Source organism: Otolemur garnettii, unplaced genomic scaffold, assembly GCF_000181295.1.
Source record: "Otolemur garnettii isolate 467f Iridium unplaced genomic scaffold, OtoGar3 scaffold00084, whole genome shotgun sequence".
Classification (NCBI taxonomy): domain Eukaryota; kingdom Metazoa; phylum Chordata; class Mammalia; order Primates; family Galagidae; genus Otolemur; species Otolemur garnettii.
The window spans coordinates 70148-86473 of record NW_003852479.1 but is presented as its reverse complement, the minus strand read 5'-3'; the positions used below and the strand labels follow the sequence as shown (position 1 = coordinate 86473).

The 16326-nt window shown below is 36.6% G+C and overlaps 1 protein-coding gene and 1 non-coding gene across 2 annotated transcripts in view; both read left to right on the top strand.

Moving 5' to 3' along the window:
• KPNA4 (karyopherin subunit alpha 4) overlaps positions 1–15874 on the top strand; it is a 65845-nt gene extending 49971 nt beyond the window's left edge. The window contains exons 12-17 of the mRNA XM_003794634.3: positions 1768–1896; positions 3460–3564; positions 8580–8651; positions 10431–10593; positions 13370–13464; positions 14929–15874. Coding sequence (XP_003794682.1) covers positions 1768–1896; positions 3460–3564; positions 8580–8651; positions 10431–10593; positions 13370–13464; positions 14929–15027 — 663 coding nt within the window. The 3' untranslated portion in view covers positions 15028–15874. The remainder of the gene's footprint in view (positions 1–1767; positions 1897–3459; positions 3565–8579; positions 8652–10430; positions 10594–13369; positions 13465–14928) is intronic.
• Positions 2079–2401, top strand: LOC111726881. The gene has a single exon (XR_002774556.1).
• Positions 15875–16326: the final 452 nt, after the last annotated feature.

Here is a 16326-nt window from a genome sequence, read left to right as displayed (position 1 = left end):
CTCCATCCCCAGGTTGTTTTGACACAAATCCTACATACCATATCATGTTAGGCAGCTTCCATTTCTGAAATATAAGGCTAACATAACCTAAAATATAAGGTTGTTTAACATAACACTGTTAGTGCACTCTTAAAAACCTTCCTGTTAAATACCCACTCGGGATCCAGATTACTCACTGGCTCATTATCTTTTTGACAGTTTGACCAAATCAGTATCCAGAGTCCACACACTGCATGTGGTTATTCTGTTTTAAGTCTCTATTACTCTGTAACTTTCTTCTCTTTTATTCTTTCTTCTTTCCCCTTTTAAATTTGTTTGTCAAAGAGGCTGGGTTACTTTAAAACATTATTGAAGGGCAGCACCTGTGGGTAGGGTACCAGCCCATACACCAAGGGTAGCACGTTTGAACCAGGCCCTGGCTAAACTGCAACAAAAAAATAGCCAGGCATTGTGGCGGGCACCTATAGTCCGATCTACTCGGGAGGCTGAGGCAAGAGAATTGCCTAAGCCCAGGAGTTGGAGATTGCTGTGAGCAGTGATGCCAGGCACTCTACTGAGGGTGATACAATGAGACTCTGTCTCTAAAAAAAAAAAAGCCTTAAATAAATGGAAAGATATCTCTGTTTAGTCTTTAAATTCTATTTTATTTCATTTTATTTTTTTTGAGGCAATCTTACTTTGTCACCCTCAGTAGAGTACTGTAGCATCTCAGATTATAGCAACCTCAAACTCTTGGGCTCAAGTGATTCTTTTGCTTCAGCCTCCCAAATAACTGGGACTATAGGCTCCTGCCACAATGCCCAGCAATATTATAGAGACAAAATCTAACTCTGGCTCAGGCTGGTCTCAAACTCATGAGCTATCATGCCTGGTCTATGATATGCAGGTTTATACAATTTTAAACTAATAAAAATTTATGCAGTAGAATATTATTTGGCCATGAAAAGGAATGAAGTACTGATACAAACTGTAACATCATGCTAAATGGAAGGAGCTAGACATAAAAGTACTTTTCAATTCCACTTATATGAAATGTCCAAAACAGGCAAATTCCACTTAACAGAAAATGACCTGATGCATCCACAAGAAATAATTGGTAATTCAAATTGTTATAATAGTGAAATCTCATTAAGTAGGTTTCTCCATTCCTGAAAGGTGCTGTTTTCTTTTTAATTTTTTTAAACATCAAATCTAAACTGTCTTATTTATTTATTTACACAGTCTCAAGCTGTCGCACTGGGTAGAGTTCTAGGGTATCACAGCTCACAGCAATCTCAAACTCTTGGGCTTAAGCAATTCTCTTGCCTCAGCCTCCCAAGTAGCTGGCACTATAGGGGCTGCCACAACCCCTGGCTATTTGTTATTGTTGCTACCATTGATGTTTTAGCTGGCCCGGGCTGGATTCCTGCCCACCAGCCTCAGTGTGTGTGGCCAGTGCCCTACCCACAGAGCTATGGTCACTACCCTAAAGTACTGTCTTATTTTCTTTATGGTACCAATTACTGTCTAAAATTATTTTTCTTCTTTATTTATTGACTCTCCTTTTCTTACAATAATGTAAGTTCCATAAGAGCTGGAACTTGTGTCTGTCTTATTCCCACCTTTGTCTAGGTTAGTACCTAATACCAAGTGTTTGAAAAGGATAGGTTCATTGAGATGAAAGAATGAGTGAATGAATATTTGTATTTTATAACCTACCTAACATAACCTTTCATTAAGGAGTATTTCAGATAGGACGGTATCTCATTAAATCTTTTTATATTTCAGACTGCTGCACTTAGGGCTGTGGGCAACATTGTTACTGGAACTGATGAGCAAACACAAGTAGTTTTGAACTGTGATGCTCTTTCACACTTCCCAGCACTCCTGACACATCCCAAAGAGAAAATTAATAAAGTAAGTATTCTTGAATACTACTTAAGAAATAGTATACCAGTAGTTTTCATCTATAAAATTAGGATCTTAAAAGTATCTGTATATTAATATTAAACTATCATTTAGACATCTAGGGAAATATTTCTATTTTTTGTTTTTCCTATATACAAGAAACCAATTGTAAAGTCCTGTTTTGGCTCTCTTGGAAATGATGAAATAGAGATAATTGGGTGTTGAATGTTGTGTGGCTGGAAGTTTTTAATATGTATGTTTAGTAGTTTTTCATTAATATTTAATAGGTACTAGAGATAGTGTGTGTGCATGTGTGTGTTTGTGGCGGCTATGCCAAGGGGGCACTGACGGGTGATGCTGACATTGGAGTGCATCTGAGGCTGTTGTAGACGTAACATGGGTCATTGATTACAACATTGCCAATGATTATAACCCAAGAACAGCTCACCTAATTAGCCGAACACCCTAAAATCTCTAACAGGTTCATGAAACATGGTCCTGTGATCTGATCCAAAAGAGCCTAGTGTACATTAGCTAATATTGATATTTTTTAGAATAAAACTTGGTTACTAGTTTTTAAAAATAGAGAAAATGTTTGCCTTTAGTAAATTGATAAATTTAATAGATGTATTAAGTTAGGTAAATGACAGTAATATCCTACATAGGATTCGAAGCAGCTATTTTTGTCTTTGGTGCTGTGTTTTCAGTATGCATTTATTATCTGTGACACTTGTAAAAAACCCTGGGACCACCACTGTCTTGTCAAAAGCAGTACTACTATGGGGCAGCGCCTGTGGCTTAATGTGTAGAACACCGGCCCCATATACCAAGGGCTGCAGATTCGAACCCAGCCCCGGGCCAAAAAATAGCCGGGCATTGCAGTGGGCACCTGTAGTCCCAGCTACTTAGGAGGCTGAGGCAAGACAATCACTTAAGCCCAAGAGCTAGAGGTTGCTGTGAGCTGTGACACTACAGCACTCTACCAGGGGTGACAAAGTGAGACTCTGTCTCTAAAAAGAAAAAAAAAAGGTAGTACTACTGTGGTATAAAAAGTAACATAAAAAGATCATTAAGGTAGACCAGTAAAGCAATCGGATATCTATTTTCTTGAGAGAAATGTTACACTGAATGACTATTAGAAGTATACTAAAACAACCCACTATTTTTTTATTTCTACATACATTTGTGAATAATGTAAATTTATCTACTTTCACTAGGACTATTAAAATAATGAGGAAAGGACACTTAACAGTTTTAAGATTTGTGTTTGTATTAAGACTCATCAGTTCATTAGTATTTATTCAGCTAAGTTTTTTTTGAGTCATACTATTTGGGAGCACTGGTTTCAAGAATTCTTAGGAGGGTTAATTTGTTGTGGCTTGCATTAGTTGTTAGAAGTTTCCCAAGGAAAATAATGGAAAGGGGGTAGGGGAGTTGAGATGCCTGAGATTTTTATTATCGCACTCATTCCATAATGAAATCATTTGGACAGTTTAGTGAATGTTTTTTTTCTAGTTCAGATAACAGATTGTTTATTTTAATGAGAAATATTGAAAGACTCTTGTTCTGCAGGAAGCTGTGTGGTTCCTCTCTAACATCACTGCAGGAAATCAGCAGCAGGTTCAGGCAGTAATTGATGCCAATCTGGTACCAATGATAATACACCTTTTGGATAAGGTAAGAAAATCATCTTGTATGTATCTGGGTAAGGAAAAAGGGATTTAAATCTAATAAATTGTGTGAATGTATACTTTCCTATTTAATTAGAATCTATATAGTGGCATGAATACTACAGTAAGGTAGTATTTTTTTTTTTTTTGAGACAGAGTCTCACTATGTCTCCTTCAGTAGAGTGCTGTGGCATCATAGCTCATAGCACCTAAAACTCTTGGGCTTAAGCGATTCTCTTGCCTCAGCCTCACAGGTAGTTGGGACTACAGGTGCCTGCCACAATGCCCAGCTATTTTTGTTGTGGTGGTGGTGGTAGTTGTTGTTTAGCAAGTCCGGGCTGGGTTTGAACCCACCAGCGCCAGTGTTTGTGGCTGGCGTCCTAACCCCTGAGATGTGGGTGCTAAGCCAGTAAAGTAGTATTAATACTAAAAATTTTTGAAACTAAGTTCTTACATACAAAAGCTTGAGAGGAAGGGAGCCCTGGCCCTTTTTCTGGATCATTCTTTTACCAAAATTGCTGTATCCTGGGACTTAGTAAAAATTATAATTATTACTGGTACTAAATGTGTGTTATTCTAAGCACTATACACGTACTACATGTTACTTCAGATGATAATCCAATGTAGGTAGTGATTATCCCCATTCTACAGATGAAGAAACTGCTGTAGACAAATGCACAAAATTGAATAGCAAGTAAATGTTGTATTAATAGCGTGCCATATCACCTCTCATGCTCATATTAACATTTAGAAAAACTCTTTACAATGTCAGTCATAGCAGGAGAATGCTTTCTCAGCACTACTCTATAATTGAAGGGAAGTTATCCCAATATCTTCTGTTCCACATGTCCTGAAAATTGGTAGATCTAGTTTAGCTTTTTGGACAAGAATGAGTACTTCATGGACGACTCTGTACTTAACAGTTCACATCAGGAGACATATGTTGTCCTAATCACATCTAGTGATCTTAAGATTGATGAGTGACCTCAGGTGTCATCAGCCTATTCCAGCTGATGATTATAAGGTAATCCATCAATCTCTGACTTATGGTTTTTAAGTCATCCTAGATGATCATTGCCTGGATCCCTTGTTTCACTAGGAGTTGTAAGATGATGACTTTCTAATTCTTAACATTCTTTATGTATTATTGGCCATACTTCTTTAGGAAATAGCTTTTTCTTTATCAACTATTGGTTACTCTGAAATAAAATTCATATAGGGAAGGCAAGATAAGTGTTTGATTCTTTCTCCTTACCAGTCATTTTATACTGGCATGCATCTCTCACAACCTTGAAAAGAGACCAGAATTAATTTTTTTTTAACATCATTAGGAAATTATTAATTTTTAAATATATTTTGCAAGTTTTAGTTCATTTTAGTTGTTACTTTTTTTGTTTGTTTTTTGAGACGTAATCTTGCTCTCTTACACAGGCAGCATGCTATCCCAGCTTGCTGCTTCCTGGAACTCCTGGGCTCAGTCGATCCTTAGCCTTCTGAGTAGCTGGGACTACAGGCACATGCTACCATACTGAGCTAATAGTTTCTTTACTTTTTGTGTGTGTGTTGTTGTTGTTGTTGTTTTTAAAGATGGATCTTGCTTTGTTGGCCAGGCTGGTCTCGAGTTCCTATCCCCAAGGCCCTCTTCTGTCTTTGCCTTCCAAAGTGCTGGGATTACAGGCATTAGCCACCACTGCACCATACCCAGCCTAGTTATTGTTTTTGAAACTTAAGTTTCCTTCACCAATGGGAACTTCTTAAAGTTGGTGCTTGTATCTTTATTACATCCCCTAATGATTTGAGACTAATCAGATTTCCGGGTGTATCTTGTATGTCTTCTGACATAGACCTAGAGTGAACTATTTTTCTAGGGTATCTTGATTGATTTTTGTAGGGAGTGGTGTTTAAGGATCATAATTTAGGTATAAGGGAGATTATTATTATAAGATTGTCATTATTTCTAGGCCAGAACAAACAAAATAAATGATAAGTATTTTTATGGTGAAGGATGATGAGTTCAGGAACATGAGAATTCATTTAGAAATCAAGAATGAAAAGTTATCAAATATTAACTTGGCTCCTATGGCACAGTGGTTACAGCACTGGACACATGCACCGAGGGTGGTGGGTTTAAACCCGGTCCAGACCAGCTAAACAACAATGACAACTGCAGCAACAACAAAAAAAATAGCCAGGTGTTGTTGGTGAGTTCCTCTAGTCCCCGCAGCTACTTGGGAGGCTGAGGCCAGAGGTTCGCTTGAGCCCAAGAGTTTGAGATTGCTGTGAACTTGATGCCACGGCACTCTACCAACGGCAACAAAGTGAGACTGTCTCAAAAAGAAAAGTTATCAAATGTTACTGGATATTTTAGACAACAGGGGTTTTTTTCCTTAATTTTTTTTAATTGTATGTTTCCATCTCTTTTACTCTTACTGCTGAAAATCTTCCTAAAATCATGAACTTACTGATACATAGAGAGCTATAGAGACATACCAGTATACATTATTTTTAGGTACATCATTGATGACATGTACTAAAGACAAAAACTCTGCTGATTTTCCTCATTAAGAGATGAAAATATAAATACATATTTTATATATTTTATGTATAAATATGTATTTAAAAATATCAAATAACAAGATCGTATTGCCACTAACAACATGGCTACTGAATGTGCTTTTAAGATTTCTTTGGAGGTAATTTTGTTTTTAGGATATAGTCCATCAATGGTGTTCTTAAAAATAATGTCATTTGTATAGCACTGTATAGAGAGCTTCCTTGTTTCTTGTTTTTTCCCTACATAGTACAGTGTATTTGGTCATTTGAGATGTCTTAGGTGTTTTGCTGTTAAATCATACTTTACAGGCCAGGCATAGTGTCTCATGCCCTGATTCTAGCACACTTTGGAAGGCCAAGGTAGGAGGATTGCTTGAACTCAGGAGTTCAAGACCAGCCTAAGCAAGATCAAGACCCCGTCTCTACTAAAAAATAGAAAAACTAGCTAAGCATTGGGTCCCAGCTACTCGGGAGGCTGAGGCAGGAGGATTGCTTAAAACCAAGAGTTCAAGGTTGGAGTGAGCTATCTATGATGAAGCCACTGCACACTAGGCAGGGCAACAGAGGGATACTCTGTATCAAAAAAAAAAAAAAAAAAAAGACTTCATAGAATAGCTTGTGGTTGGGCCTGGTGTTTCGGGTCTAATCCCAACACTTCGAGAGGCTAAGGCAGGAGGAATGCTTGAGGCCAGGGGTTTGAAACCAACCTAGGCCAACAAAGTAAGATCCCTTCTCTAAAATTTTGAAAATGAGCTGGACATGGTGGCACACACCTATAATCCCAGCTACTCAGAGGGCTGAACCAGGAGAGTAGCTTGAGACCAAAAGTTTAAGGTGTAGGGAGCTGTGATCATGCCACCACACTTAAGCCTGGGTGACAGAGTGAGGGCTTAAAATTTTTTTTGCCCAGTTATATTGGGGATTACTGGATTAATAATCAAATGTGTATGTAAATTTTGCCATTATAATGCTAGTTCCTTTCTGTAAAGATAGCATTTTGTACTCCTACCAGTCTCACTGACAAATACTTGGATTTTCTTTTTTTTTTTTTTTTTTAAGACAGACTCACTATGTGGCCCTCAGTGGAATGCTGTAGTGTGGTTGCTCACAGCAACCTCAAACTCCTGGGCTTAAGTGATCCTCTTGCTTCAGCCTCCCAGGTAGCTGGGACTGTAGGCGCCCACTGCAATGCCTGGCTATTTTGTTCTGTAGGCGCCCACTGCAGATGCCTGGCTATTTTATTATTGTTGTTGTTTTGCAGGCCCCGGGCTGAGTTTAAACCTGCCAGCTCCAGCGTATGTGGCCAGCTCCCTAACCACTGAATGATAGGCACTGAGCCTATTTGGATTTTCTTAATCTGATAAATATGAAAGAATATCACTGCTCAGCACAGTGGTTATGGAGCCAGCCACATACACAGAAGTTGGCAGGTTCGAACCCGCCCCGAACCTGGCCCGGGCCAGCTAACCAACAATGACAACTGCAACAAAAAATATCTGAGGGTTGTGGTGGGTGACTGTAGTCCCAGCTACTTGGGAGGCTGAGGCAAGAGAATCGCTTGAGCCTAGGAGTTTGAAGTTGCTGTGAGCTGTGACGCCATAGCACTCCACTGAGGGCGACATAATGAGACCCTTGTCTCAAAAAAAAAAAAAAAGGATATTACATGTGGATTTCATTTATTTGTATGTTTTGTCTTAATATATCATAAGCATTTTTCCAGGTTGCTAGTCTTCTTAATATTTAATAGCTGATTGGGGGCAGCACCTGTGGCTCAAAGGAGTAGGGCATAGGCCCCATATACCAGAGGTGGCAAGTTCAAACCCAGCCCCCGCCAAAAACTGAAAAAAAAAAAAAAAAAAAAGTAAATAAATAATATTTAATAGCTGTTTGTTATTTAATTCAGTAGATTTACTGTTAAAGTCAGTTATGCCTATTGAAAATTTTAGTTGCTTTTACTTTTTGGCTATCGTGATGCAACTCTGACTATATACACAGTAATGTATAATATTCTAAATAATTTTCTTAGTAAATTCTCAAGCGAGATTACAAAGTTTTACATATTATGACTTATAAAGTGATTTTTAAATTTTTTTTATATTTGAAAGACAGTATTTAACATTTCTATCGCAGTTTCATCAATGGTGAAGGGTATTCATGTTTTTAAAGTTCGTGTTTAAGAGGGTATGTTATTTTAATTTGACTCTGATTATAATGATACGGTAAATTTTTTCAATTTTTTGAAAAATTTTATTTATCAACTTGGTTAATCTGATATTATTAAACAGTAATTATTAAGCCAGTTTTTTTTCTAGGAATCTCCATGTGTTCAAGGGTAGATTGAATATAGTTCAAAGAAAGACTAGATGGAAATCTGGGGAAATAAACATTTGGAAAATTATTTCAGGAAACATTTCTTCCAGTTAACCCTTTATTGCAGTTCATGTAGTCTGTTGCTTTGCTTTTTTACAGGGGGATTTTGGCACTCAGAAAGAAGCTGCTTGGGCCATAAGTAACTTAACAATTAGTGGAAGGAAAGATCAAGTAAGTTGTGCTTTTATTTTTATTAAAACTGGGAAAAATATAGGTATAGATAATGTTAAGGTTTAAAGTAAATTATAATTTAAAGTATTAGCACGGTAAAAGCTATTCTGTGACTTTTTCATACAGAAGTATCACTTTGACTTCCTTTAGTCATATATCATAGAAGAGAATTATTCTTTTCCAATATGTTGGTCTACAAAAAGTTTTCCAGTCTATGGTAAAATTGAGCCCCATGGGGGGGGGATAGTTTTTTTAACAGTGTTAAGAAAGAACAGATTTTTAGGTTAATATGGCAGAAGGAAACTGACTCACAGATTCTTCTAACAAACAATACAAAAGTACAAAGATGGTAATTAAGCACAAACAAATTCACCATTATTAGCAAACCAAACAAAGAACTAAGCTAAACCATGTGGCTAGGACTAGGAACTAGGGTAAGGAATGTGAAATAGGGTCTAAAATGTAAGTGGGCACTCACTGTTAGGGTCTTTCGGGTGACAAGCTTACCTGCCAACTGGCAAAGGAACGTAACGTTAAAGGGCTTAGATCTGTTTCTCAGAGCAGGTAAAAAGAGTGAATTTAGAACTGAGTAACAGTGAATTGACAACTGTGACAAGCTGTTGACTAGTGGTGATCAGTGAATCCATGTAAACATGGAAATAATAACTAATAAGTGTGAGCCAGGTGTAGTGGCTCATACTTCTAATTCCAGCACTTGGAAGGCCGAGGCGGGTGGCTTGCCTGAGCTCATGAGTTCAAGACCAGCCTGAGCAAGAGCAAGACCCTGTCTCTAAAAAATAGCTGGGCGTTGTGGTGGGCGCCTGTAGTCTCAGCTAATTTAGGAGGCTGAGGCAAGAGAATTGCTTGAGCCAGCCTTTGGCTGACCCCATTCGTATAACTGCAGTAAATGGTACTTGTCATTTTGGGGAAAAAAAAAAAAAAAAGAGAGAATCGCTTGAGTCCAAGAGTTTGAGGTTGCTGTGAGCTGACACCATGGCACTCCACCCAGGGCGACAAAGTCAAACTCTATCTCAAAAAAAAGAACATATTACGAAAATAATAGAATGGTGAATTGAGAGGTAGCCAGGTTTGTGAGAGTACTAAGTATTCAGGTAGAGTGCCTGAATGCTGTCACATTGAACCACTGCAGTTTTGTTTGTTTGTTTGTTTTGTTTTTTTGCAGGTTTTGGCCGGGGCTGGGTTTGAACCCACCACCTCCAGCATATGGGGCCAGCGCCCTACTCCTTTGAGCCACAGGCGCCACCCACCACTGTAGTTTTTTTATTATTTAATTTTTACCGATGCTCCTAGTTGATAACTTGGCAGACAAGTTTTTTAAAAATAGCATTTCAGCCTCCATTAATAGCCTCTTTAACTAATTTCATAATTTCTTGCTATTAAAGGGGAAAAGATCTTTTAAGATCTTTTTTGTTGTTCATTAGTTGGGAGAATCTGTGAGTCAGTTTCTTTTTGCCATATTAACCTAAAAATTCTGTTCTCTTTTTTAATGGTGTTAAGTACACTTTTTATGGTAGAGATGTTTATCATGAACTTGAATGACTCCTTCATTTTCACTTAAATTTCTTTTTTCTCAAAATTAGAGGGGAAAAAAACATAAATGAAAACGAGGTTAAATTTATAGTGTAGACTCACTTAACATGGGAGAAATTAAGTCATGTTTCCATGCTTAAAATTTAAAAATCAGATTATTCCAGTGAGAAAATGTGGCACATAAAGTTCACCCTCATGTTATTTTTTTATGTTGTGTTTATTCTTCAGGTGGCCTACCTTATCCAACAAAATGTTATCCCACCTTTTTGCAACTTGCTGACTGTAAAAGATGCACAAGTTGTGCAAGTAGTACTCGATGGACTAAGTAATATATTAAAAATGGCTGAAGATGAGGCAGAAACCATAGCCAATCTTATAGAAGAATGTGGTGGTAAGTTTACTGTGAGCTGTTATTCTGCATTTTAATGTTCGTTTTGTAACTACCTTTATTTTCTGACTAATAGAGCACTTGTGTATTTGTCTGTCTTAGGTAATCAAATAACAAAACAAAGTAAATACTATATTCAGTATGTACAGTCCTGCTCAGCCTCTTGCATATGCTTAGGTAACTGAATTGCTGTCATATATTGAACAGCCACTGTGCTGAGATAATGGGAAGACAGTGGTAAACAAGGCACAGTCCTTGCCCTCAAGGCATATAGTTTAGTCTTAAAGATAAATATGAACTGATTTAATGTGCTAATTACCCTAATAGAAATATACAGCAAAATGGGATGCCTAATCCATCCTGGAAGAAGCAGGAAGTGACACCTGAGCTGGATTTTGAGAGATGAATAAGGATTAATAAAGTAAAAAGGGATGAAAGGTGTTCCAGGCAGAAATAACACCATGAGCAAAGTCTGAGGTGAGAAATAGCATTCAGCAAAATTATAAGTAGTTTAGTATTGCTGAATCACAAAGTATGGGATAGATTCTGCCAGGAGATAAAGCTAGAGAAGTATCCAGTAACCAGACCACTGCAGTCTTACAGGCTTTGCAGCACAGAGTGCTGTTATTCTGTAGGTTAGTAGTTTCCAAATCAGGCTGTGTAACAGAGCCACCTAGAATGTTAACAATGTGTGGTCACTTCACCTCTTAGAGTTTGTGTATAGACAAAACATGGAAGTCTGAAATGTGGTTGTGGTACAGAATCTAAATGTTATCAATCTGGATAAGCATAAAAGTAAAGGTGTTTCTGATAATAAGTCAAGAAGTGAATGAAAGAGAGGTAACTGCAAGAGAGAGAGTTAAGAAGCTTGAAAATTAATCTAACAAGAGATCTATTTAATTTACTAAAGCAACTAATAGAACAACAAAAGATAATGCATAACTGTCCAGTTAGAAACAAAAGGTGGGGAATAGAGCTAGGGGACTAAGTAGAGAGTAAGTACCAGAAAAATTAACATTTATAATTGATTATTTTTAATACTTGATTTTTCTTACCATGTAAATATTTTAATTTTTCATAATATTTTATCTTTATATATTAAAATAAAAATACAGGTTCTTGAGCATTTTCTACCTCACTGTAGAGGTAAGACCCAGGAATCTGTATTTCATAAGCTCCCCAATGGATTCTGCCATAGTGTGACAGGCGGTTGGAGGGTTTTACCCATGGGATTAGCATATTCAGATGGACACAGCTGTCTGGGGGATGGGGCCATTGGAGGCAGGGTAACCAGTAGGAGAGTATATAGTGCTCAGGCCACAGTAAATGAAGAGAATGATAATAGAGATGAAGGGGAAGTGACAAGAGTCAAGAAATGGATAGACTTTTGAGGTTTTTGAGATTTGATTGTGGGATATTAAGAGAAAGCAGACCTTGGGCTTTCTCTCAGACTTCAAGCTGTTGCTGATGATCACTCAGTAAGAATACAATCATAGTACAGTTTAAATGAGGAAGGCAAATAATAAATGGTGTTTAGACAGTTTGAGTTGTATATGCCTATAAAATGCTCTGGTGGAATTCTGATGCAAGTGTTTGAATTTTACACATGGGAAGCTCAGAGGAGAAGTGAAGCTGTAGATTTGAAAGTCCTCAGCCTACATTTAGTAGCTAAACTTGTTAATGGAAGGATCATCAAAATGATAGTATATAGAGTGAGATAGGAGCCCAAGGTAACTTCCTCCATTTAAGGAATGGATGGAGGAAGAACACTCATGAAGGGGCTATTTCCCTTTGTTTCAGAGACATTAGAATTATTTCCCCTTTAAAGTAAAACAAGGTCAGATTTGCATTTTAACAAGTTAAATGCGTGTGTATACATATATGTGTGTTTGTATGTGTATATATATATATACATACACACACTATCTTTAATGTTTCTGCATATGATTTATTAAGCTCCGTGTTTACAGGGAAGTTCTCTTTTTCCCATGAAATACTGTATTTGACGTTGATCATTTTCTAGTATATTTAACAGGTGTCTTAGCATCATATTTATTAATCACCAGTATTTTAAATTTTTTATTCATACATGCTCAACTTGGCAGATGTTAGAAAGTGGGAAGATTCTGCTTTTTACTTTATTTATTTATTTATTTTGAGATAGAGCCTCAAGCTGTTGCCTGGGTAGAGTGCTCCGGCATCACAGCTCATAGCAACCTCCAACTCCTGGGCTCCAGCGATTCTCCTGCCTCCACCTCCCAAGTAGCTGGGACCACAGGCACCCACCACAATGCCTGGCTATTTTTTGGTTGCAGCCGTCATTGTTGTTTGGCAGGCCAGGCTGGATTCGAACCCACCAGCTCAGGTGTATGTGGCTGTCACCGAGCCTCTGCTTCTTACTTTTAACAAATAAAAGCAGTTTTATATGTAATGATTCTTTATAAACATAGGTTATGTATTATTTTGAATAGATAGAAGTCCCATTGCTTTTTTTATACGATTACATGCAGTTAAACACTCCAGTTGTTTAGGGATGGATGTTGTTGTTAATTTTTGTTAATTTTGTTAATTTTTTCAGTTATTAATTTTTAAAGATAAACAGGTGTCTTTATGCTTAAAATCTTTTATATTTCAGTTACATCTTTAGAATAGATTTCTAGAAATTGTAATCCAAAGAGTTTGCAGTCCAAAATTGGATTAAATGTGTTGTCAACATTATTGTAACTTGTCTCTACTTTTTAAATATTACAATCGTTTCACTTCATAAAATTTCTTGCAGGTCTGGAGAAAATTGAACAACTTCAAAATCATGAAAATGAAGACATCTACAAATTGGCTTATGAGATCATTGACCAGTTCTTCTCTTCAGATGATGTATTTAATAATTTTGTATTTTTCTTAGTTTTATATATAAACATAAGTTTGGATGAAATAGTATAGTAAGCTAGAGGATATTCATGTATGTATTTTTTTGGAATGGAATTAAGATGGATGTGTGACAGTAACGTCACTTTGGAAACATAATTATTTCAATATTTTTAAATCCCTTAAGGACATATTAGCTCTAATGGCAGAAAGATAAGGATTTTTTGATACTGGATAAGTGAGGCCTTATTTTCACTATATGTATTTATTGGTCTCATTTGTTTTAATTTTTAGTAGTATTACATGTTTATAGACAGAACAGTAATGCTAGTATATGCTATATTACATTCTTCATGACAATAGTTAATCTACACTTAAATGTATTGCTTTCATCACCAAAACCAAACATGAAGATAATAAGTAGATAAAATAAAAATAAATCATCAAAAAAGATCAGGCACTATACGGTTAAGGTACAGTATGCTAAAGTATCTTTAGATTGTCAGGAGGTAGTAGAAATTTTAGTGTTGCCTCTTTGGAAAAGTAGATCTAAAATTAAAGCCCTTACTCCTAACCTTATAATAGTTAGATACAGCCACCAATGGATTTCTTGAATAATTTCTTAACTTTAAAAAAAATGAATTTTATACTAGATACTTTTCCACATTATCAAAAGAGAATGGAATATTATTTTGTTAAGCATCTATCATTTGACCATTGACCTGATAAGGACAATACTAGAAAAGATTTACTTCCAGATGTCCAGTGTTAGTTAAATAAATCAGAGGAGCCATATTATTTTAAAGATGGTTTTAATCACATACCTTCAAGTTAGATTTTTTTGGAAATCCTAATTTGCAATGTGATGACTAACTGCAATAAGTTAACAAAGACTTGGGATTTCTAGTACCTCAACATCCAGTTCTCTGTTCCTGTCTTACATTGTACAAAGAATAATTGAGATGATGTTATAGGTTCTATACCGTAGCTGTGTAATTCTGAATTTCAAAAAGAACCTTTTGATACAGCATGTAGAATATTATTTTAAGCCCAAATACTATTTTTCTCCAATTGCTATTAAAAGGTTAAACAAAAATTACATCACTTTCCAAAACTGGTGGCATTAACTTTTTTGTCATCAACTTTATCTTTCTACTCAAGTGCAAAGGATATTGTGGTGAGTACCAATGTGTACCCTCTCAGCTTGAGACTAGGACCATCTCCCAAGGATTACTGCTCTTTCATTCTTTTGGAAGAGGTCTAGCCTGTGTATTCTCTTAAGTTTCTTATTATTTTGGCATCCCTTAAGAAAAAGCCTTTACAAGGTAGTTCTGCTTTCTAAAGGATGGTAGGACAGTATCAGCACTTATCTTGTACTAAAGGAGGGTAATGTTATTTATATACATAATATATTTTAAAAGTAATCATCACACTTTTTCTTACCTTTTTTTTTTTTTTTTTTTTTTTACCTAGATTGATGAAGATCCCAGCCTTGTTCCAGAGGCAATTCAAGGTGGAACATTTGGTTTCAATTCATCTGCCAATGTACCAACAGAAGGGTTCCAGTTTTAGAAAGATGTTGTGGAAGTTAGGTACAATGCAGCACTGAGATATATATATATATATACATATATATAAAAAGGTTTGATCCATCAAGCTTGGCTCATGGGATCTGCTGCTGCATTAAATCGGGAAAGAAAATGTGAAGATTTCATTTGGAATCACAGAAAATGCCCAAATGAGGTCAAGATGGCGAGTGGGTGCGAGTGAGAATGAGTGGCAAAATGTAACGAAAACTTTACATGAATGCTTATTTAGGTTGTTCAAAGTAAAAAGGGCTACAGGTCACAGATCTTCAGTGCCTGAGAAGGAACATTGACTTACTCTTATCAATTGAGGAGAAAGTGCAGTACTGTCATCTTAAGCCTTGTAAGCATAAAAGAGAACAGGATGCCCATATAAGTCAAAGGAAAATGAGCCCAGGCCTTGCTATGAAGCAATGTGTGAGTGGACAATGTTGAGTGAATGTCTGGCTCAGTGATGGGGAGCCAGGTTCATCTTTCAAATCTAGGGCTCTTCACTCATGAAGCAGACTCCTAGTCCTGGAGTGACTGTGTACGAGAGTGTGGTTGTGGTGCTGTATGTGAACGCATGCAAGCTTGATTCACCTTCAGGGGGCTAACAAACCTAGTAAATCATCAAAATGAGATCCTAAGTGTTAATGTACACTGGACGTGAAAACAAAGACCGGTTTAGCAGCAGACATTGGTTTACTCTGCAGCCTGTGTTTTCTATTTTCCCTCTTCCCTTTTCTCACCTCCCTCCCTTTTTTTTAGTTTTTATTTACTTTACTTAGTATGGCTTTTTTTAGTTGCTTCTCAAGTCAGAAAACTTTTCAGGAAGGTTTCCCTGTGCATTTGCACCAGATGAATGTTTGATGCTATGAAAAGCTTTCCATATCATCAAAACTAATTTGTGTAGATTTTTGCATGAAAAAAAATCATAAATTTCCCTCCAAATAGACTGTGTTGCAGTACACAAGTTGCCATAATAGTATAAAACAGTAAAATGTGCTTCAGAGGCCATCCTTTTCATTTTCAGAGATAACATAAAGATCTTTGCATGAGGTAAATCTACAGCATAGTTCATTTTTAGATTTTGTTGAGTCCTGTAAAGAAGAAGAAGAAAAAAGTTTCAGTTGTGGTAGAATACCGTGCTGTGTTTAAATGTTACTTGTTTTCAAACTTTGTTTTCTATGAAAATGATATGGAAACTTCTAAAATGGAATTTGGTGCATATGTACTGCTGAATAAAGACCGATGAAGAGGTTTGAGTAGATGTACAAATCAAGTAATGGTTTGAACACCTTTA